The 23,888-nt window shown below is 44.8% G+C and overlaps 1 protein-coding gene across 1 annotated transcript in view; it reads left to right on the top strand.

The window, feature by feature from the left end:
* The window catches only part of LOC134893970 (baculoviral IAP repeat-containing protein 1e-like), a 206,552-nt gene that overhangs the window by 66,281 nt on the left and 116,383 nt on the right, over window positions 1-23,888 (top strand). The window contains exon 6 of the mRNA XM_063913733.1: window positions 14,337-14,436. Coding sequence (XP_063769803.1) covers window positions 14,337-14,436 — 100 coding nt within the window. The remainder of the gene's footprint in view (window positions 1-14,336; window positions 14,437-23,888) is intronic.

Below are 23,888 nucleotides of genomic sequence, written 5' to 3'. Positions count from 1 at the left end.
GGACGGACTGCCTGCCGAGTGCCGACACAGAGGTAGCCACAGCCGTGAACTACCGCACTGTACACTGGTTGATAAAGAGATAGTAGTATACTCGTAACAACTAGTATGACGACGGTATAAAGAATGAAAAAAAAAACACGGTTAGGTGGTATATATTATAATACAATTATGGTTGGACGGACTGCCTGCCGAGTGCCGACACAGAGGTAGCCACAGCCGTGAACTACCGCACTGTACACTGGTTGATAAAGAGATAGTAGTATACTCGTAACAACTAGTATGACGACGGTATAAAGAATGAAAAAAAAACCACGGTTAGGTGGTATATATTATAATACAATTATGGATGGACGGACTGCCTGCCGAGTGCCGACACAGAGGTAGCCACAGCCGTGAACTACCGCACTGTACACTGGTTGATAAAGAGATAGTAGTATACTCGTAACAACTAGTATGACGACGGTATAAAGAATGAAAAAAAAACCACGGTTAGGTGGTATATAATACAATTATGGTTGGACGGACTGCCTGCCGAGTGCCGACACAGAGGTAGCCACAGCCGTGAACTACCGCACTGTACACTGGTTGATAAAGAGATAGTAGTATACTCGTAACAACTAGTATGACGACGGTATAAAGAATGAAAAAAAAACCATGGTTAGGTGGTATATATTATAATACAATTATGGATGGACGGACTGCCTGCCGAGTGCCGACACAGAGGTAGCCACAGCCGTGAACTACCGCACTGTACTGTGTCTGCTGCTAATATAGACTGGTTGATAAAGAGATAGTAGTATACTCGTAACAACTAGTATGACTATGACGACGGTATAAAGAAAGAAAAAAAAAACCACGGTTAGGTGGTATATAATACAATTATGGATGGACGGACTGCCTGCCGAGTGCCGACACAGAGGTAGCCACAGCCGTGAACTACCGCACTGTACTGTGTCTGCTGCTAATATAGACTGGTTGATAAAGAGATAGTATACAATACTACTAATATACTGGTGGTCAGGCACTGGTCACCACTAGTCACACTGGCAGTGGCACTCCTGCAGCAAAAGTGTGCACTGTTTAATTTTAATATAATATTATTTATCATGTACTCCTGGCTCCTGCTATAACAACCTGCAGTGCTCCCCAGTCTCCCCCACAATTATAAGCTTTATATACAATACATTGATGTGCAGCACACTGGGCTGAGCAGTGCACACAGACTGAGTCACTGTGTGACTGTGTATCGTTTTTTTCAGGCAGAGAACGGATATATTAAATAAAACAAACAACTGCACTGTCTCTGGTGGTCACTGGTCACTGTGGTCGTCAGTCACTAAACTCTGTCTGCACTCTGCACTCTCTTCTAATCTACAGTATCACAGCAATCTCTCTCTCTCTCTCTCTTCTAAATCTAATCTAAATGGAGAGGACGCCAGCCACGTCCTCTCCCTATCAATCTCAATGCACGTGTGAAAATGGCGGCGACGCGCGGCTCCTTATATAGAATCCGAGTCTCGCGAGAATCCGACAGCGTCATGATGACGTTCGGGCGCGCTCGGGTTAACCGAGCAAGGCGGGAAGATCCGAGTCGCTCGGACCCGTGAAAAAAAAAGTGAAGTTCGTGCGGGTTCGGATTCAAAGAAACCGAACCCGCTCATCTCTAATTAAAATCCTATTTTTTTATATCACACACCAGTGATTACAGTGTTCATAGGCGGATCCAGGGGGGCACTCGGGCCCATGTCCCCCCTATCGTTTCTGACTTCTTTTTTTTCAAAAGGAGAACAGTGGCAGCACTACTGCTATTTACGTCAGTCAGATTTGATATAAGAGCCGCGGCTCTAACAGCAAGTCCGTGTGGTAACCAATGGGGAGGCTGGAGCCACAGCAACCTACCTCCCCCTCTGCCAGCCGGCCAGAGTTCAGCCCAGGCGCGGGGTTCAAATGCCAGCATCGAGTAAGACTGTTACTTATGACGGCACGGAAGGCTTCATTAGCCCTCATTGCACCGCACAATAATCCCAGCGCTTCCTCCTCCACTTCCTTTACCACCACGCTAGGTGCAGTCAAACTCAGCTTTGAGAAGGCGGCCCGTGTGATTGTGACAGGGCTGTCCTGCAGATGTCTTATGCTACTTGGAGATCCAGCTGGCTGCTGCTGCTAATCAAAGATGGGCAGTTCGTGTCCTGCAGTCTGAGTCTTAGTGCAGTGCCCAAAACAAGGTATGCTGCACCTGCCACCACCAACTAAAAACTATAATAATTATATTGTGCTGGGGTGCCTTCAAGGCTCCCATAACTAATGGAACAGGTGACCAACATTTCAAGGCCCAATCAGCCTTTTCATCAGGGTGAAACATTGGCAATAAACTAGGATGTGCTCCTACAGCCAATCATTACCTGATGGCGTATTCTGTGAGGCCACGCCCCCTGTGATACCACACCCCTTATCTGGGAGCACACGTGCCTTAGGTGCATGTAAATATAACTATTATCGTTCCCCTATCATGGTGCCCCCCCTTTCATTTTCTTCTGGATCCATCCCTGACAGTGTTGCACAAATGAGTCCGAAATATTTATAATTACACACTGCGGTTGACCTTCACCGATAGCGTCGCACAATATGTGTATGAGTAGGAAATAATATACTGCAGTCTGACCGGCATTGTGACAGTACTTATGAAAATAAAATAAAAATGTTATAGTACTCTGGGGTACAGTACACACAAACAAAAAAATATATATATTTTTTTATAATTATAATTTTAGGCTTTTTGTTTTTAGCTTTTATTAATTTAATTTTAAACTGGGGGCAGTGCACCTGGATGGATGGACAGATCACCCCTTTCAGATACAGCAGACAGAGTACCCCTTTTTCAGATATAGCAGACAGAGAGAGCACCCCTTTTTCAGATACAGCAGACAGAGAGAGCACCCCTTTTACAGATACAGCAGACAGAGAGAGCACCCCTTTTTCAGATACAGCAGACAGAGAGCACCCCTTTTAGATACAGCAGACAGAGAGAGCACCCCTTTTTTAGATACAGCAGACAGAGTACCCCTTTTTCAGATACAGCAGACAGAGGAGCGCCCCTTTTTCAGATACAGCAGACAGAGAGCGTAACCTTTTTTCAGATACAGCAGACAGTGAGTACCCCTTTTTCAGATACAGCAGTGAGTACCCCTTTTTCAGATACAGCAGACAGAGAGAGCACCCCTTTTAGATACAGCAGACAGAGAGAGCACCCCTTTTTCAGATACAGCAGGCAGAGAGAGCACCCCTTTTTCAGATACAGCAGAGAGAGCATCCCTTTTAGATATTGCAGACAGAGAGAGCACCCCTTTTTCAGATACATCAGACAGAGAGAGCACCCCTTTTAGATACAGCAGACAGAGAGAGCAGCCCTTTCATATACAGCAGACAGAGCACCCGCTCCACGCCACGCCAGACAACACAATACTGGAGATGGACATGTCCGTCCAGTACGCCAATGCACAGGGACTTATATAGAATCCAAAGCCCACGAGAATCCGACAGTGGTAAGATGATGTTTGGCCTCGCTTTGGGATCCGAGTAAGGCGGGAAGTCCCGAGCCGGATCACAATGTTCGGGAGGGTTCGGTTCCCCTATAACTGAACCGGCTCATCCCTCCTGACCATCGGTCACATAACTACATCCGATAGATATTTGCTCAGATTTGTGAAAGTCAGTGTAGGGACTGACCAAATGGGAATGGCCGTGAAGTGGCTGGTCAGCTTAACAAACTATTGCAATATTTTGGAACTAACATTCCCTGAATTCAGATGAATTACAGTTTGAAGTGTTAATATTAGGTGAGTGCTGAATTTGTATGATTTGTTAAATTTAAATAGTGTGGTCACAATACCACTGGCACCGAGGATGTATGAGTACTGTGGGTTCTTGCCTATTGTTTATCTATATATATATATATATCTATATATAAATATATATATATTATAGTGTTGGGGCACCCTATATATATGTATGTATATATATATATATATATATATATATATATATATATATATATATATATACATACAATCAACAACTGGACCCCGGCACTCCGGACTGACGCAATTACTGCTTCGGTGCCTTCCCTTCAGGGCTTACCACCTCTGTTAGCATATATTACCTTGGAGAGGGCGGCACTCAAAGACTTGGCAAAATGATGTAGGTGAAGAAAAAACCCCGCAGGGCAACCTTTATAGTGACGTTTCGGGGACTAACCCCTTCCTCAGACAACACGTGAACAAAAAACAGTGTTTAAATAGACAAAACAATTAAGACATTTTACCCTCCTCTCCAGTGTGTTCCCAGGCGAGCCCGGCCGCTGTCCTGCAGCGGCACCTCCGGCCGCGGGACCCCCGTCGCGCCGGAAGTGACGTCACGCGTCCGGCCCGGTTACCATAGAAACACACTGAAACAGAAAACGGGGCAACATGAGCCGTGTATACACACAAGACAACTGTCAACAGTAATATTATTCAGTAGTGCACAATACAAATACAATACATAACAGTGCAAAAATAGTTTAAAAATTTATAATTTACTTAACGGTGTTACCTTCATGTGCCTAGTTTACTTAAACTCAACCACCACGTAATCATTCTAATTATATCACCTAGAGGCAAAATATAAAGTGCTAGTGCAAACAACATTTTTTATTCTTATGGACTGCTGAAATTCTTACAATTAAAATCCCTTTGTTAACCTTGCGCAGGTAAGTAAATAAACTCCCAAATACTGCTGCCCTCTTATGGTGAAAACTGGAAGCAGCAACATAAGCTGCTGTTAAAGGAATAATTGTTTGAAAGTAGTTGTTTCAACTAAAGGGGATGCTCGGTGAGATCAATTTACAGAAAATGTGACAGGCCCAACGATTCGTTGAGTCCTTTAGGAGATAAACAATCCAACCTAAAGATCCAACGGGATTCCAGTTGTAATAGTTTTCTCCCTCGGTCCCCACCACGACGTGATGGGGGTATGTGGTAGAGATGAGCGCCTGAAATTTTTCGGGTTTTGTGTTTTGGTTTTGGGTTCGGTTCCGCGGCCGTGTTTTGGGTTCGACCGCGTTTTGGCAAAACCTCACCGAATTTTTTTTGTCTGATTCGGGTGTGTTTTGGATTCGGGTGTTTTTTTCAAAAAACCCTAAAAAACAGCTTAAATCATAGAATTTGGGGGTCATTTTGATCCCAAAGTATTATTAACCTCAAAAACCATAATTTCCACTCATTTTCAGTCTATTCTGAATACCTCACACCTCACAATATTATTTTTAGTCCTAAAATTTGCACCGAGGTCGCTGTGTGAGTAAGATAAGCGACCCTAGTGGCCGACACAAACACCGGGCCCATCTAGGAGTAGCACTGCAGTGTCACGCAGGATGGCCCTTCCAAAAAACCCTCCCCAAACAGCACATGACGCAAAGAAAAAAAGAGGCGCAATGAGGTAGCTGACTGTGTGAGTAAGATAAGCAACCCTAGTGGCCGACACAAACACCGGGCCCATCTAGGAGTGTCACTGCAGTGTCACGCAGGATGGCCCTTCCAAAAAACCCTCCCCAAACAGCACATGACGCAAAGAAAAAAAGAGGCGCAATGAGGTAGCTGACTGTGTGAGTAAGATAAGCGACCCTAGTGGCCGACACAAACACCGGGCCCATCTAGGAGTGGCACTGCAGTGTCACGCAGGATGGCCCTTCCAAAAAACCCTCCCCAAACAGCACATGACGCAAAGAAAAAAAGAGGCGCAATGAGGTAGCTGACTGTGTGAGTAAGATAAGCGACCCTAGTGGCCGACACAAACACCGGGCCCATCTAGGAGTGGCACTGCAGTGTCACGCAGGATGGCCCTTCCAAAAAACCCTCCCCAAACAGCACATGACGCAAAGAAAAAAAGAGGCGCAATGAGGTAGCTGACTGTGTGAGTAAGATAAGCGACCCTAGTGGCCGACACAAACACCGGGCCCATCTAGGAGTGGCACTGCAGTGTCACGCAGGATGGCCCTTCCAAAAAACCCTCCCCAAACAGCACATGACGCAAAGAAAAAAAGAGGCGCAATGAGGTAGCTGACTGTGTGAGTAAGATAAGCGACCCTAGTGGCCGACACAAACACCGGGCCCATCTAGGAGTGGCACTGCAGTGTCACGCAGGATGGCCCTTCCAAAAAACCCTCCCCAAACAGCACATGACGCAAAGAAAAAAAGAGGCGCAATGAGGTAGCTGACTGTGTGAGTAAGATAAGCGACCCTAGTGGCCGACACAAACACCGGGCCCATCTAGGAGTGGCACTGCAGTGTCACGCAGGATGGCCCTTCCAAAAAACCCTCCCCAAACAGCACATGACGCAAAGAAAAAAAGAGGCGCAATGAGGTAGCTGACTGTGTGAGTAAGATAAGCGACCCTAGTGGCCGACACAAACACCGGGCCCATCTAGGAGTGGCACTGCAGTGTCACGCAGGATGGCCCTTCCAAAAAACCCTCCCCAAACAGCACATGACGCAAAGAAAAATAAAAGAAAAAAGAGGTGCAAGATGGAATTGTCCTTGGGCCCTCCCACCCACCCTTATGTTGTATAAACAAAACAGGACATGCACACTTTAACCAACCCATCATTTCAGTGACAGGGTCTGCCACACGACTGTGACTGATATGACGGGTTGGTTTGGACCCCCCCCAAAAAAGAAGCAATTAATCTCTCCTTGCACAAACTGGCTCTACAGAGGCAAGATGTCCACCTCATCATCATCCTCCGATATATCACCGTGTACATCCCCCTCCTCACAGATTATCAATTCGTCCCCACTGGAATCCACCATCTCAGCTCCCTGTGTACTTTGTGGAGGCAATTGCTGCTGGTCAATGTCTCCGCGGAGGAATTGATTATAATTCATTTTAATGAACATCATCTTCTCCACATTTTCTGGATGTAACCTCGTACGCCGATTGCTGACAAGGTGAGCGGCGGCACTAAACACTCTTTCGGAGTACACACTTGTGGGAGGGCAACTTAGGTAGAATAAAGCCAGTTTGTGCAAGGAGGAGATGTTGACAGGTCGCGTTCCGCTTGACTTGACAATTTTGTCACCAGCAGGTCTTTCAACCCCAGCAGACCTGTGTCTGCCGGAAAGAGAGATCCAAGGTAGGCTTTAAATCTAGGATCGAGCACGGTGGCCAAAATGTAGTGCTCTGATTTCAACAGATTGACCACCCGTGAATCCTTGTTAAGCGAATTAAGGGCTCCATCCACAAGTCCCACATGCCTAGCGGAATCGCTCCGTGTTAGCTCCTCCTTCAATGTCTCCAGCTTCTTCTGCAAAAGCCTGATGAGGGGAATGACCTGACTCAGGCTGGCAGTGTCTGAACTGACTTCACGTGTGGCAAGTTCAAAGGGCATCAGAACCTTGCACAACGTTGAAATCATTCTCCACTGCGCTTGAGACAGGTGCATTCCACCTCCTATATCGTGCTCAATTGTATAGGCTTGAATGGCCTTTTGCTGCTCCTCCAACCTCTGAAGCATATAGAGGGTTGAATTCCACCTCGTTACCACTTCTTGCTTCAGATGATGGCAGGGCAGGTTCAGTAGTTTTTGGTGGTGCTCCAGTCTTCTGTACGTGGTGCCTGTACGCCGAAAGTGTCCCGCAATTCTTCTGGCCACCGACAGCATCTCTTGCACGCCCCTGTCGTTTTTTTAAAAATTCTGCACCACCAAATTCAAGGTATGTGCAAAACATGGGACGTGCTGGAATTTGCCCATATTTAATGCACACACAATATTGCTGGCGTTGTCCGATGCCACAAATCCACAGGAGAGTCCAATTGGGGTAAGCCATTCCGCGATGATCTTCCTCAGTTGCCGTAAGAGGTTTTCAGCTGTGTGCGTATTCTGGAAACCGGTGATACAAAGCGTAGCCTGCCTAGGAAAGAGTTGGCGTTTGCGAGATGCTGCTACTGGTGCCGCCGCTGCTGTTCTTGCGGCGGGAGTCCATACATCTACCCAGTGGGCTGTCACAGTCATATAGTCCTGACCCTGCCCTGCTCCACTTGTCCACATGTCCGTGGTTAAGTGGACATTGGGTACAGCTGCATTTTTTAGGACACTGGTGACTCTTTTTCTGAGGTCTGTGTACATTTTCGGTATCGCCTGCCTAGAGAAATGGAACCTAGATGGTATTTGGTACCGGGGACACAGTACCTCCAACAAGTCTCTAGTTGGCTCTGCAGTAATGATGGATACCGGAACCACGTTTCTCACCACCCAGGATGCCAAGGCCTCAGTTATCCGCTTTGCTGTAGGATGACTGCTGTGATATTTCATCTTCCTCGCAAAGGACTGTTGGACAGTCAATTGCTTGGTGGAAGTAGTAAAAGTGGTCTTACGACTTCCCCTCTGGGATGACCATCGACTCCCAGCAGCAACAACAGCAGCGCCAGCAGCAGTAGACGTTACACGCAAGGATGCATCGGAGGAATCCCAGGCAGGAGAGGAATCGTCAGAATTGCCAGTGACATGGCCTGCAGGACTATTGGCATTCCTGGGGAAGGAGGAAATTGACACTGAGGGAGTTGGTGGGGTGGTTTGCGTGAGCTTGGTTACAAGAGGAAGGGATTTACTGGTCAGTGGACTGCTTCCGCTGTCACCCAAAGTTTTTGAACTTGTCACTGACTTATTATGAATGCGCTGCAGGTGACGTATAAGGGAGGATGTTCCGAGGTGGTTAACGTCCTTACCCCTACTTATTACAGCTTGACAAAGGGAACACACGGCTTGACACCTGTTGTCCGCATTTCTGTTGAAATAGTTCCACACCGAAGAGCTGATTTTTTTGGTATTTTCACCAGGCATGTCAACGGCCATATTCCTCCCACGGACAACAGGTGTCTCCCCGGGTGCCTGACTTAAACAAACCACCTCACCATCAGAATCCTCCTGGTCAATTTCCTCCCCAGCGCCAGCAACACCCATATCCTCCTCATCCTGGTGTACTTCAACACTGACATCTTCAATCTGACTATCAGGAACTGGACTGCGGGTGCTCCTTCCAGCACTTGCAGGGGGCGTGCAAATGGTGGAAGGCGCATGCTCTTCACGTCCAGTGTTGGGAAGGTCAGGCATCGCAACCGACACAATTGGACTCTCCTTGTGGATTTGGGATTTCGAAGAACGCACAGTTCTTTGCTGTGCTTTTTCCAGCTTGAGTCTTTTCATTTTTCTAGCGAGAGGCTGAGTGCTTCCATCCTCATGTGAAGCTGAACCACTAGCCATGAACATAGGCCAGGGCCTCAGCCGTTCCTTGCCACTCCGTGTGGTAAATGGCATATTGGCAAGTTTACGCTTCTCCTCCGACAATTTTATTTTAGGTTTTGGAGTCCTTTTTTTACTGATATTTGGTGTTTTGGATTTGACATGCTCTGTACTATGACATTGGGCATCGGCCTTGGCAGACGACGTTGCTGGCATTTCATCGTCTCGGCCATGACTAGTGGCAGCAGCTTTAGCACGAGGTGGAAGTGGATCTTGATCTTTCCCTAATTTTGGAACCTCAACATTTTTGTTCTCCATATTTTAATAGGCACAACTAAAAGGCACCTCAGGTAAACAATGGAGATGGATGGATACTAGTATACAATTATGGATGGACTGCCGAGTGCCGACACAGAGGTAGCTACAGCCGTGGACTACCGTACTGTACTGTGTCTGCTGCTAATATAGACTGGTTGATAATGAGATGTAGTATGTATGTATAAAGAAGAAAGAAAAAAAAACCATGGGTAGGTGGTATACAATTATGGACGGACTGCCGAGTGCCGACACAGAGGTAGCTACAGCCGTGGACTACCGTACTGTACTGTGTCTGCTGCTAATATAGACTGGTTGATAATGAGATGTAGTATGTATAAAGAAGAAAGAAAAAAAAACCACGGGTAGGTGGTATACAATTATGGACGGACTGCCGAGTGCCGACACAGAGGTAGCTACAGCCGTGGACTACCGTACTGTACTGTGTCTGCTGCTAATATAGACTGGTTGATAATGAGATGTAGTATGTATAAAGAAGAAAGAAAAAAAAACCACGGGTAGGTGGTATACAATTATGGATGGACTGCCGAGTGCCGACACAGAGGTAGCTACAGCCGTGGACTACCGTACTGTACTGTGTCTGCTGCTAATATAGACTGGATGATAATGAGATGTAGTATGTATAAAGAAGAAAGAAAAAAAAACCACGGGTAGGTGGTATACAATTATGGATGGACTGCCGAGTGCCGACACAGAGGTAGCTACAGCCGTGAACTACCGTACTGTGTCTGCTGCGACTGGATGATAATTAATGATATAAAAAATATATATATATATATATATATATATATATATATATATATATCACTACTGCAGCCGGACAGGTATATATTATATAATGACGGACCTGCTGGACACTGTCTGTCAGCAGAATGAGTTTTTTATAGAATAAAAAAAAAAACACCACACAAGTCACACGACGAGTGTTTAACTTTTTCAGGCAATCACAATATAGTATACTATACTGGTGGTCAGTGTGGTCAGGTCACTGGTCAGTCACACTGGCAGTGGCACTCCTGCAGCAAAAGTGTGCACTGTTTAATTTTAATAATATGTACTCCTGGCTCCTGCTATAACCTATAACTGCTCCCCAGTCTCCCCCACAATTAAGCTGTGTGAGCACAGTCAGATATTATACATAGATGATGCAGCACACTGGGCTGAGCACACAGATATGGTATGTGACTGAGTCACTGTGTATCGTTTTTTTCAGGCAGAGAACGGATTATATTAAATAAAACTGCACTGGTGGTCACTGGTCAGTGGTCAGTCACTAGTAAACTCTGCACTCTCTAGTACTCCTAAGCTCCAGTAAATCAAGTGTCTCTGTCTCAATCTCACTCTCTCTCTTCTAATCTAAATGGAGAGGACGCCAGCCACGTCCTCTCCCTATCAATCTCAATGCACGTGTAAAAATGGCGGCGACGCGCGGCTCCTTATATAGAATCCGAGTCTCGCGATAGAATCCGAGCCTCGCGAGAATCCGACAGCGTCATGATGACGTTCGGGCGCGCTCGGGTTAACCGAGCAAGGCGGGAAGATCCGAGTCGCTCGGATCCGTGTAAAAAAAGCTGAAGTTCGGGCGGGTTCGGATTCCGAGGAACCGAACCCGCTCATCTCTAGTATGTGGTCGACAGCTTTATACCTCAAACTTGCCAGATTATGTTTAAACTGGACAAAGTGTCGGGCTACTGGTTGTTCGCTTGTCCCTGTCAGTAAGGCATTTCTGATAGCCGACCGATGCTGGGTCAACCTCACTTTTAGCTGGCACTCGGTCTCCCCGACATAATAGAGGCCACAAGGGCATACCAGTATATAGATTACAAATCGGCTGGTACACGTTAGTGGCCAGTTGATTTTGAATCGCTGCCCTGTGTGAGGATGGGGTATGGTGTCACCTGTTAGTAGATAAGAACATGTTGTACACCCCAAACATTTAAAATATCCGTTTTTTCTGGTAAGAAAATTTTGGGGTGTGGGAGATGTTACAAACCCTGTGACATCAGTCTTAACTAGCAGATCTTTCAAATTCCTGCCGCGTGAGTAGCTGGGTCTTAGTCTGGTTTTCTGGAAGCATTTAAGATCTGGATCTGTACTGACCATCTGCCATAATTTTTTGGCTTGTTTTGTGATTCTTGGACTTTGCGTGTTAAACTCATTTACCCATGTGACCACCTCCTGTTTTTTCTTATTAATACCACTTTCAGGGAATTTTTTAGATGCTTGTTGTGACACACATATAGCTTTATCTCTGGCTTTGCGCAATTCCTTGACGCAATAACCCCTGTCACTTAATTTATTAACCATAGCATCTAGTTGACACATGGCCTGATTCTGATCGCTATTATTTCTGCATACACGCAGAAATTGCGAGTATGGAAGACCTCGGATTGTCATTTTGGGGTGAAAACTATCCGCGTGGAGGATAGTATTGCGGTCTGTGGGCTTCGCATACAAGGAGGTATGGATTTGTTGATCTCTAATCTGTATGCATATGTCCAAAAAGCAGACTGTACTAGCATTACTCGTCATGGTAAACTTAATTGGACTACTAGATGCATTTTGTTTCTCTATGAACGAAGTTAAAATTGAGAGATCATCCTGCCAAAAAATCAATAGATCGTCTATGTACGATGGTACATGAACAGTGCATTAGCTATACCTTGATTTTCAAAAAAGATGCTTTTTTCCGTCTCCCACATAAAACAATTAGCGAAAGACGGGGCCACCGAGGACCCCATCGCACAACCGGTGACCTGTTTATAGAACTCACCATTAAAGATAAAATAGTTATGTTCTAAAGTGAAAAGCAATAATGTTAAAAACAAGTCAACATCAGGACCATTGTACAATATATTGCCAAAAATCAACTTGCGGACAGCCTCCACACCTGCTTTGTGCGGTATGCAGGTGTATAAACTGGTGACATCCAGTGTCACCAGTGTCACCTCATCTGGAACCATATCTACCTGTGCAAAATTTTTTAATAAAGTGCTGGAGTCTTTCAGATGTGTAAAAGTGTTCTGAATACAGGGTTGTAGATACGAGTCTAAAAAGATTGCCACTGGTTCGCACAGAGAGCCACGGGACAAAATAATAGGTCTGCCCGGTGGCCTCTGTGCGTCTTTGTGGATCTTTGGCAACGTGTAAAATATGGGTATCACAGGAAACGGGCTACCCAATTTATCCACCATTACCTGGGATAATAACCCCTGTTCCAACGCCTGTTTCAGAATGCCATCCATACCATAGAAAGCTCCAAAGAATTTGGAAGGTGCACTCTCACAAATAAACAACCGTAGATACTTCTTCATAAAATCACCAATTGCTTTTATTGTCGACGTTTCGGTCTGGTCACAGGCCTTTATCAAGACAGGTGATGCATCGTATCATCAAATCACAGTTAGGAACAACATGAGCATAATCTGCAAATGAACAGTAATATACAGTCACAAGCAATAAGCCTCACTGGCCCCTATGGGTGCCTACTGGCTACAATAATGGACCCACCACCAAAAAACACCTGTTAAGACGTGCCATCAAAAATATTTCCATCTGAGGTATGGAGTTAGTTTTTCTGAGACTAGTTTCACTAGTGGAGTGTACACTATAGCCCTAAGTTGTTCATTATTTTAATTTCTTTTGGCAGAATGAGTACGCTTTTTAGTATATTTTCAATGGGTTCTATATGCCCTAATATCCATATATGAGAGATGCTCTGTGTGGACACCTACAGGTATCCCAGGTAATTAGTTTTTCATCCTTCAGATGGAAATATTTTTGATGGCACGTCTTAACAGGTGTTTTTTGGTGGTGGGTCCATTATTGTAGCCAGTAGGCACCCATAGGGGCCGGTGAGGCTTATTGCTTGTGACTGTATATTACTGTTCATTTGAAGATTATGCTCATGTTGTTCCTAACTGTGATTTGATGATACGATGCATCACCTGTCTTGATAAAGTCCTGTGACCAGACCGAAACGTCGACAATAAAAGCAATTGGTGATTTTATGAAGAAGTATCTACGATTGTTTATTTGTGAGAGTGCACCTTCCAAATTCTTTGGAGCTTTCTATGGTACATGCGTGGACCTAACCGGCCCATTAGGAGCACCCACCACCTGATGAACGTTTATTTCGATGAGAGTGCAGGATTATCGATGTTTTTTTGTTTTTATATATATATATATATATATATATATACACAAACAGACATGTACACATTAAGGCATTGCCTTGTGCTGTAATAGGATTTCATAGTTTGTTAAATTGAAACTTGTTGAGTGATGTGAGAGCAATGATGAGTTCTAAAGTGTGATTATTGATCTGTGTATTAAGTGACATGATGAATGACATGATTAGTGGAACTTAGAAGTGACCTTGATGGTATTTCATCATATTTAATACTTTGCTTCTTAAAAAGTAAATGAATATTGTACATTTTACATAATACATTCACCAGTAGAGAGCATTGCAGTAGAATAGTCCCCTGTACAATGTACAATATATAGTATTACAGTACAGAAACACTCTCTGGAATGTGAATGACTTTTTCTAAAGCAAACTGATCAATGAAGTATGAAAACATACAAAAACTGTGAAGTACGATACTAACATACAAAAATTATGTCTCCTATTAGACTTACTTTTAAATGTAGATGTCATGACATGACAGAACATTTTGTGGCTAGTGGGCATAATGGAAACTAAACAAGTGCTTACTTTTAGGAATATCAGATACCGTGAGGTGCTACGTATGTAATATCAGCATTTATGCATTTGAATCTGGGGAAGATGGATGGACAGAACATCTGAAGCACAGCCCTAAGTAAGTATACATTGGAGTGAGCCATGCCGTTTCATAGCCATGTACTGTATGGTTGCCAACTTTTAACCTTGTGGTTCATACAGTCCTTTCTAAATGATTCCATTTAGTGCAATAGAGGGTGATAGTTAGGGTGTGTACACACGAGGAGATATTTTCTTTCGATTTTGACTATATAGTCAAAATCACAAGAAAAGTTAGTGCAGATCGCAAGGTGAAAGTCACCTTGCGATCCCGATTCGATCCCGATGCGTGGTCCCGCCAGGTCGGCATCGCGAGAAAAGATATACTGTGCAGGTAAGTCAATCCTTGCTAGATCGGTGTACTATCTAGTTCATCTCACATGTCAATGACATCTCACATAAGCCAAAATCTCACATAAGCCAAAATCGTAAGCACACATAGTCCACATCTCAAGAAAAGTTAGTCAAAATCGGTGGTGCTGGGCTCCGGGGAGTTCAAGGGAAATCGCAAGTGAAAATCGGGCATAGCAAAGATCTCATCGTGTGTACACACCCTTACACTTTATCAAGCTTCCTCCTTGGGCAGAATAAAGATGCCTAAATAACTAAAAAAAGATGTTGCCAGGTGTAGTTACAATATATTGAGACTGAAGCGCTAGCGACAAATGTAGAAGGACATTAATATCAAGGAATTTCATCTTGTTCTATTTACTTTGTAAATATACGTCCAACACAGTATGAATGTCCAGCAATGAGGTCTCAGGGTGGGCAGGAACGATCAGCATGTCACTTGCAAATACTGTAGACAGTGTTTATGATGGAATATAAATTAAAATTCCAGGGAAGACTATGGTCCAAAAACAGCAGCCCAGTAAAATATGTGAACCTGCCCAACAGGAAAATTAGATAGTGTACTGAAAGTGTAGATATAGGATTCAAGGGACTATTAGGATGCAACAGTGAATAAAGGGAAAAAATGTACTCTCACGCATGAAACAATAATAGCCACTTGTACTGAAGATAGACGCATCATGGTCCAGTTGATATATGTGACAGATCCCTTTTCCTCATATCATCTCACAAAATATCCTTGTGATGATATATAGACATATAAAAGGAGAAAAAGCTAAATTTGTGTGGTACTGTATCAATAATCTGTAAAACAGAAAAAGTGGATGGATGGAGAGGTGGTCTAGAATATCCTCAAAATAGATGAGACAACATTGCCTAAGATTTCTAATAAGATTTATGATAGGGGAAATCCAACTCTCAGTGGCAATATAAACACAGGGCGTACCCCACTTACTTCGATAAGAAATGAGTGACACTCAAAGGTTTCTTTAGGGTGTCATCCTCTCTCGGTAGTGCTGCATGCAGGACACTCAAAATTCCAATCACATGCCACAAGATACATTGTTAGTTGTGTAACATGTTATAAAATTGTTACTGAATTAATCTACTCCCTTAACACTAAAATGGGAACATTTTGATGTGGGAGTCATAATGCTTTTACATGCCACATACATTCCACATCTGTAGAAACCTTTGGTTCTTACAGGGTTCAAGGTCTCATGGTGGAGAGCACCTCTGAACACGTTATCCTTAAGATTAGGAGCTTTACGATGGAAACTGTGAATTACAGAGAAGCTGATTGATTCCAAAGTTTTATAATTTCTGCCATATAAGGAGATTTATGGTAAGAACTTACCTTTGTTAAATCTCTTTCTGCGAGGTACACTGGATTCCACAGGGAATAACATCGGGGTGTAGAGTAGGATCTTTATCTGATGCACCAACAGGCTAAAAGCTTTGACTGTTTCCAAAAATGTTCAGCACCGCCTCCTCTATAACCCCGCCTCCATGCACAGAAGCTCAGTTTTGTTAACCAGTCCAATGCAGTAGCAGGTAAATGAGAAAACAACAGTTAGTAGCCACAGACACCACATTCTCACGACAAAAGAAGGTATCAGCGGCTAATGCCACACCAACCCAAAGAAGCTAAGTGCGTCAGGGTGGGCGCCCTGTGGAATCCAGTGTACCTCGCAGAGAGATTTAACAAAGGTAAGTTCTTACCATAAATCTCCTTTTCTGCAGTGGGGTACACTGGTATTCCACGGGGAATAACATCGGGGATGTCCTAAAGCAGTTCCTTATGGGAGAGGACGCACTGTAGCGGGCACAAGAACCCGGCATCCAAAGGAAGCATCCTGGCGGAAGTATCGAAGGCATAGAACCTTATGAACGTGTTCACTGAGGACACCGTAGCCGCCGTGCACAATTGTTTAAGGATCGCACCACGGCGGGCTGCCCAGGAAGGTCCAACAGACCAAGTAGAATGGGCTTTGATAGTAGCAGGAGCTGGAAGGCCAGCCTGTACATAAGCATGTGCAATCACCATTCTAATCCATCTGGCCAAGGTCTGCTTTTTAGCAGGCCAGCCACGTTTGTGAAAACCAAACAGTACAAAGAGAGAATTAGACTTCCTAATGGAGGCTGTCCTCTTCACATAGATACGGAGAGCCCGTACCACATCCAAAGACCGCTCTTTGGCGGATAAATCCGGAAAGACAGAGGCCGGACCCACAATCTCCTGGTTAAGGTGGAAAGAAGACACCACCTTAGGTAGATAATCAGGGCACGTCCGAAGAACCGCCCGGTCACGGTGAAAAATCAGATAGGGGGACCTACGAGACAAGGCACCCAAATCTGATACCCGTCTAGCAGAGGCAATAGCCAGCAGAAACAAGATCTTGAGGGAAAGCCACTTAAGGTCCGCAGATTCAGGAGGTTCAAACAGAGACTCTTGCAAAGCCTCCAGAACCACCGACAAATCCCAAAGAGCCACAGGTGGGACATAGGGAGGTTGAATCCGCAAAACACCCTGAGTGAATGTATGACCATCAGGCAGAGTCGCAATTTTTCTCTGAAACCATACTGACAAGGCAGAAATATGAACCTTGAGGGAGGCCAGCCGAAGGCCCAAGTCCAAGCCCTGTTGTTGGAAGGCCAAAAGTTTGGCCGTACTAAATTTGTAAACGTCATGATTGTTAGATGTGCACCAAGCAAAGTAAGAATTCCAGACCCTATGGTAAATCCGAGCAGAAGCCGGCTTACGGGCCTTCAACATAGTTTGAATGACCGCCTCAGAAAATCCTTTGGCCATCAGTATGGAAGCTTCAAGAGCCACGTCGTCAAAGTCAGTCGAGCCAAATCCTGGTAAACACAAGGGCCCTGAACGAGGAGGTCTGGTCGTTGCGGAAGCAGAAGAGGACGCTCTAGCGAGAGACCCTGTAGGTCTGAGAACAAATGTCGTCTGGGCCACGCTGGAGCTATTAGAAGAAGGATTCCTCCTTCTTGCTTGAACTTCTTCACTACTCTGGGCAGGAGTGACACCAGAGGGAACACGTACGGCAGCCGAAAGTTCCATGGAATTGGCAGTGCATCCACGAACGCCGCTTGAGGATCCCTTGTTCTTGCTCCGAAGACCGGAACCTTGTGATTGTGTTGAGACGCCATCAGGTCTACATCTGGTAGGCCCCACTTGTCCACTAGGAGTTGAAATACTTCTGGATGAAGGCTCCACTCTCCAGCGTGTACGTCCTGACGACTGAGGAAGTCCGCTTCCCAGTTGAGGACCCCCGGAATGAACACTGCCGATATTGCTGGCAGATGGTGTTTCGCCCATTGAAGAATCTTTGACACTTACATCATTGCCATGCGGCTTCGAGTGCCGCCTTAATGATTTATGTACGCCACCATGGTGGCGTTGTCTGACTGTACTTGAACAGACCTGTTTAGTACCAGATCCTGGGCCAGTTTGAGAGCATTGAACACTGCCCGTAATTCCAGAATGTTTATCGGGATGAGAGACTCCTCCCTGGTCCACCGACCGTGAAGATAGTATTGCTCCAACACCGCACCCCAACCCCTCAGACTGGCATCCGTCGTCAGAAGGACCCAGTTGGAAATCCAGAAGGGATAACCCCTGCTCAATCGGATCCGGTGAGGCAGGCCGTCCCACTTGGCAAGAATCCGTTTCTGCCAAGGGCGGGAATGAAATTGAGCATACTCTACCATGTCGAAAGCCGACACCATGAGGCCTAGTACTTGCATCGTCGAGTGTATCGACACACGCGGTTGAGAGAGGAAGCAACGTATCTTGTCCTGAAGCTTCAGGACTTTCTCCTGTGACAAAAACAACCTTTGGTTGTGTGTGTCCAACAACGCTCCCAGATGCACCATGCTCTGGGTAGGGACCAGGGATGATTTCTTTCAGTTGATGAGCCACCCGTGGGCTTGCAGAAACTGGACCGTCAGATCCAAATGACGGAGGAGAACTTCTGGGGAATTGGATCAGCAGGTCGTCCAGATACGGCAGGATACTAGATGTGCACCGGACATTTTTTGTGTTTTGGTTTTGGATTCGGTTCCGCGGGCGTGTTTTGGATTCGGACGCGTTTTGCCAAAACCTCCCCGAAAATTTTTGGTCGGATTCGGGTGTTTTTTTTTCAAAAACAGCTTAAATCATAGAATTTTGGGGTAATTTTGATCCTATAGTATTATTAACCTCAATAACCACAATTTCCACTAATTTTTAGTCTATTCTGAACACCTCACACCTCACAATACTATTTTTAGTCCTAAAATTTGCACCGAGGTCGCTGGATGACTAAGCAAAGTGACCCAAGAGGGCGGCACAAACACCTGGCCCATCTAGGAGTGGCACTGCAGTGTCAGACAGGATGGCACTTAAAAAAATTGGCCCCAAACAGCACATGATGCAAAGAAAAGAGAAAAAGAGGAGCACTGTGGTCGCTGGACGGCTAAGCTAAGCGACACAAACACCTCAATATCACAGGAATTATTCATTCTAATCAATGGCATTATTGGTCCAAATCACTGGAAGAAAATGACAAAATCACTGGAATTATTCGTTCTAATCAATGGTATTATTGGTCCAAATCACTGGAAGAAAATGACAAAATCACTGGAATTATTCGTTCTAATCAATGGTATTATTGGTCCAAATCACTGGAAGAAAATGACAAAATCACTGGAATTATTCATTCTAATCAATGGTATTATTGGTCCAAATCACTGGAAGAAAATGGAATGGATGGATACTTGCAGTGACACAGAGCTGCAAGATACAGCAATGGCCTACTGTACACAACTATATACTGTTGGGTCACCAAAATGCTGCACTGTAATACTATATATACTGCTCACAAAAATGCCGCACAGATATGGAATGGATACTTGCAGTGACACAGAGCTGCAAGATACAGCAATGGCCTACTGTACAACTATATACTGTTAGTCACCAAAATGCTGCACTGTAATACTATATATACTGCTCACAAAAATGCCGCACAGATATAGAATGGATACTTGCAGTGACACAGAGCTGCAAGATACAGCAATGGCCTACTGTACTGTACTGTACTACTATAATTATTATATAGATGACAGATATAAAGTTACATTTTGGGGGAATCCAGTATACATTCTGTCACCAGGTACCAGTGAATGACCACATCATGTATATAGGTGACAGATATAAAGTTACATTGTGGGGGAATCCAGTATACGTTCTGTCACCAGGTACCAGTGAATGACCACATCATGTATATAGGTGACAGATATAAAGTTACATTGTGGGGGAATCCAGTATACGTTCTGTCACCAGGTACCAGTGAATAACCACATCATGTATATAGGTGACAGATATAAAGTTACATTGTGGGGGAATCCAGTATACGTTCTGTCACCAGGTACCAGTGAATGACCACATCATGTATATAGATGACAGATATAAAGTTACATTGTGGGGGAATCCAGTATACGTTCTGTCACCAGGTACCAGTGAATGGCCACATCATGTATATAGGTGACAGATATAAAGTTACATTGTGAGGGAATCCAGAATACGTTTTGTCACCAGGTACCAGTGAATGACCACATCATGTATGTAGGTGACAGATATAAAATTACATTGTGGGGGAATCCAGTATACGTTCTGTCACCAGGTACCAGTGAATGACCACATCATGTATATAGGTGACAGATATAAAGTTACATTGTGGGGGAATCCAGTATACGTTCTGTCACCAGGTACCAGTGAATGACCACATCATGTATATAGGTGACAGATATAAAGTTACATTGTGGGGGAATCCAGTATACGTTCTGTCACCAGGTACCAGTGAATAACCACATCATGTATATAGGTGACAGATATAAAGTTACATTGTGGGGGAATCCAGTATACGTTCTGTCACCAGGTACCAGTGAATGACCACATCATGTATATAGATGACAGATATAAAGTTACATTGTGGGGGAATCCAGTATACGTTCTGTCACCAGGTACCAGTGAATGGCCACATCATGTATATAGGTGACAGATATAAAGTTACATTGTGAGGGAATCCAGAATACGTTTTGTCACCAGGTACCAGTGAATGACCACATCATGTATGTAGGTGACAGATATAAAATTACATTGTGGGGGAATCCAGTATACGTTCTGTCACCAGGTACCAGTGAATGACCACATCATGTATATAGGTGACAGATATAAAGTTACATTGTGGGGGAATCCAGTATACGTTCTGTCACCAGGTACCAGTGAATGACCACATCATGTATATAGGTGACAGATATAAAGTTACATTGTGGGGGAATCCAGTATACGTTCTGTCACCAGGTACCAGTAAATGACCACATCATGTATATAGGCGACAGATATAAAGTTACATTGTGGGGGAATCCAGTATACGTTCTGTCACCAGGTACCAGTGAATGACCACATCATGTATATAGATGACAGATATAAAGTTACATTGTGGGGGAATCCAGAATACGTTCTGTCACCAGGTACCAGTGAATGACCACATCATGTATATAGATGACAGATATAAAGTTACATTGTGGGGGAATCCAGTATACGTTCTGTCACCAGGTACCAGTGAATGACCACATCATGTATATAGGTGACAGATATAAAGTTACATTGTGAGGGAATCCAGAATACGTTTTGTCACCAGGTACCAGTGAATGACCACATCATGTATGTAGGTGACAGATATAAAATTACATTGTGGGGGAATCCAGTATACGTTCTGTCACCAGGTACCAGTGAATGACCACATCATGTATATAGGTGACAGATATAAAGTTACATTGTGGGGGAATCCAGTATACGTTCTGTCACCAGGTACCAGTGAATGACCACATCATGTATATAGGTGACAGATATAAAGTTACATTGTGGGGGAATCCATTATACGTTCTGTCACCAGGTACCAGTGAATGGCCACATCATGTATATAGGTGACAGATATAAAGTTACATTGTGGGGGAATCCAGTATACATTCTGTCACCAGGTACCAGTGAATGACCACATCATGTATATAGGTGACAGATATAAAGTTACATTGTGGGGGAATCCAGTATACGTTCTGTCACCAGGTACCAGTGAATGACCACATCATGTATATAGGTGACAGATATAAAGTTACATTGTGGGGGAATCCAGTATACGTTCTGTCACCAGGTACCAGTAAATGACCACATCATGTATATAGTAGAGATGAGCGCCTGAAATTTTTCGGGTTTTGTGTTTTGGTTTTGGGTTCGGTTCCGCGGCCGTGTTTTGGGTTCGAACGCGTTTTGGCAAAACCTCACCGAATTATTTTTGTCGGATTCGGGTGTGTTTTGGATTCGGGTGTTTTTTTCCAAAAACACTAAAAAACAGCTTAAATCATAGAATTTGGGGGTCATTTTGATCCCAAAGTATTATTAACCTCAAAAACCATAATTTACACTCATTTTCAGTCTATTCTGAATACCTCACACCTCACAATATTATTTTTAGTCCTAAAATTTGCACCGAGGTCGCTGTGTGAGTAAGATAAGCGACCCTAGTGGCCGACACAAACACCGGGCCCATCTAGGAGTGGCACTGCAGTGTCACGCAGGATGTCCCTTCCAAAAAACCCTCCCCAAACAGCACATGACGCAAAGAAAAAAAGAGGCGCAATGAGGTAGCTGTGTGAGTAAGATTAGCGACCCTAGTGGCCGACACAAACACCGGGCCCATCTAGGAGTGGCACTGCAGTGTCACGCAGGATGGCCCTTCCAAAAAACCCTCCCCAAACAGCACATGACGCAAAGAAAAAAAGAGGCGCAATGAGGTAGCTGACTGTGTGAGTAAGATTAGCGACCCTAGTGGCCGACACAAACACCGGGCACATCTAGGAGTGGCACTGCAGTGTCACGCAGGATGTCCCTTCCAAAAAACCCTCCCCAAACAGCACATGACGCAAAGAAAAAAAGAGGCGCAATGAGGTAGCTGTGTGAGTAAGATTAGCGACCCTAGTGGCCGACACAAACACCGGGCACATCTAGGAGTGGCACTGCAGTGTCACGCAGGATGTCCCTTCCAAAAAACCCTCCCCAAACAGCACATGACGCAAAGAAAAAAAGAGGCGCAATGAGGTAGCTGTGTGAGTAAGATTAGCGACCCTAGTGGCCGACACAAACACCGGGCCCATCTAGGAGTGGCACTGCAGTGTCACGCAGGATGTCCCTTCCAAAAAACCCTCCCCAATCAGCACATGATGCAAAGAAAAAGAAAAGAAAAAAGAGGTGCAAGATGGAATTATCCTTGGGCCCTCCCACCCACCCTTATGTTGTATAAACAAAACAGGACATGCACACTTTAACCAACCCATCATTTCAGTGACAGGGTCTGCCACACGACTGTGACTGATATGACGGGTTGGTTTGGACCCCCCCCAAAAAAGAAGCAATTAATCTCTCCTTGCACAAACTGGCTCTACAGAGGCAAGATGTCCACCTCATCTTCACCCTCCGATATATCACCGTGTACATCCCCCTCCTCACAGATTATCAATTCGTCCCCACTGGAATCCACCATCTCAGCTCCCTGTGTACTTTGTGGAGGCAATTGCTGCTGGTCAATGTCTCCGCGGAGGAATTGATTATAATTCATTTTAATGAACATCATCTTCTCCACATTTTCTGGATGTAACCTCGTACGCCGATTGCTGACAAGGTGAGCGGCGGCACTAAACACTCTTTCGGAGTACACACTTGTGGGAGGGCAACTTAGGTAGAATAAAGCCAGTTTGTGCAAGGGCCTCCAAATTGCCTCTTTTTCCTGCCAGTATAAGTACGGACTGTGTGACGTGCCTACTTGGATGCGGTCACTCATATAATCCTCCACCATTCTATCAATGTTGAGAGAATCATATGCAGTGACAGTAGACGACATGTCCGTAATCGTTGTCAGGTCCTTCAGTCCGGACCAGATGTCAGCATCAGCAGTCGCTCCAGACTGCCCTGCATCACCGCCAGCGGGTGGGCTCGGAATTCTGAGCCTTTTCCTCGCACCCCCAGTTGCGGGAGAATGTGAAGGAGGAGATGTTGACAGGTCGCGTTCCGCTTGACTTGACAATTTTGTC

The sequence above is a fragment of the Pseudophryne corroboree genome, chromosome 1 (genome assembly GCF_028390025.1).
Source record: "Pseudophryne corroboree isolate aPseCor3 chromosome 1, aPseCor3.hap2, whole genome shotgun sequence".
In the NCBI taxonomy this organism is placed as follows: domain Eukaryota; kingdom Metazoa; phylum Chordata; class Amphibia; order Anura; family Myobatrachidae; genus Pseudophryne; species Pseudophryne corroboree.
Note: the sequence above shows the minus strand (reverse complement) of the source record. Positions and strands in the feature narration are given on the sequence as shown.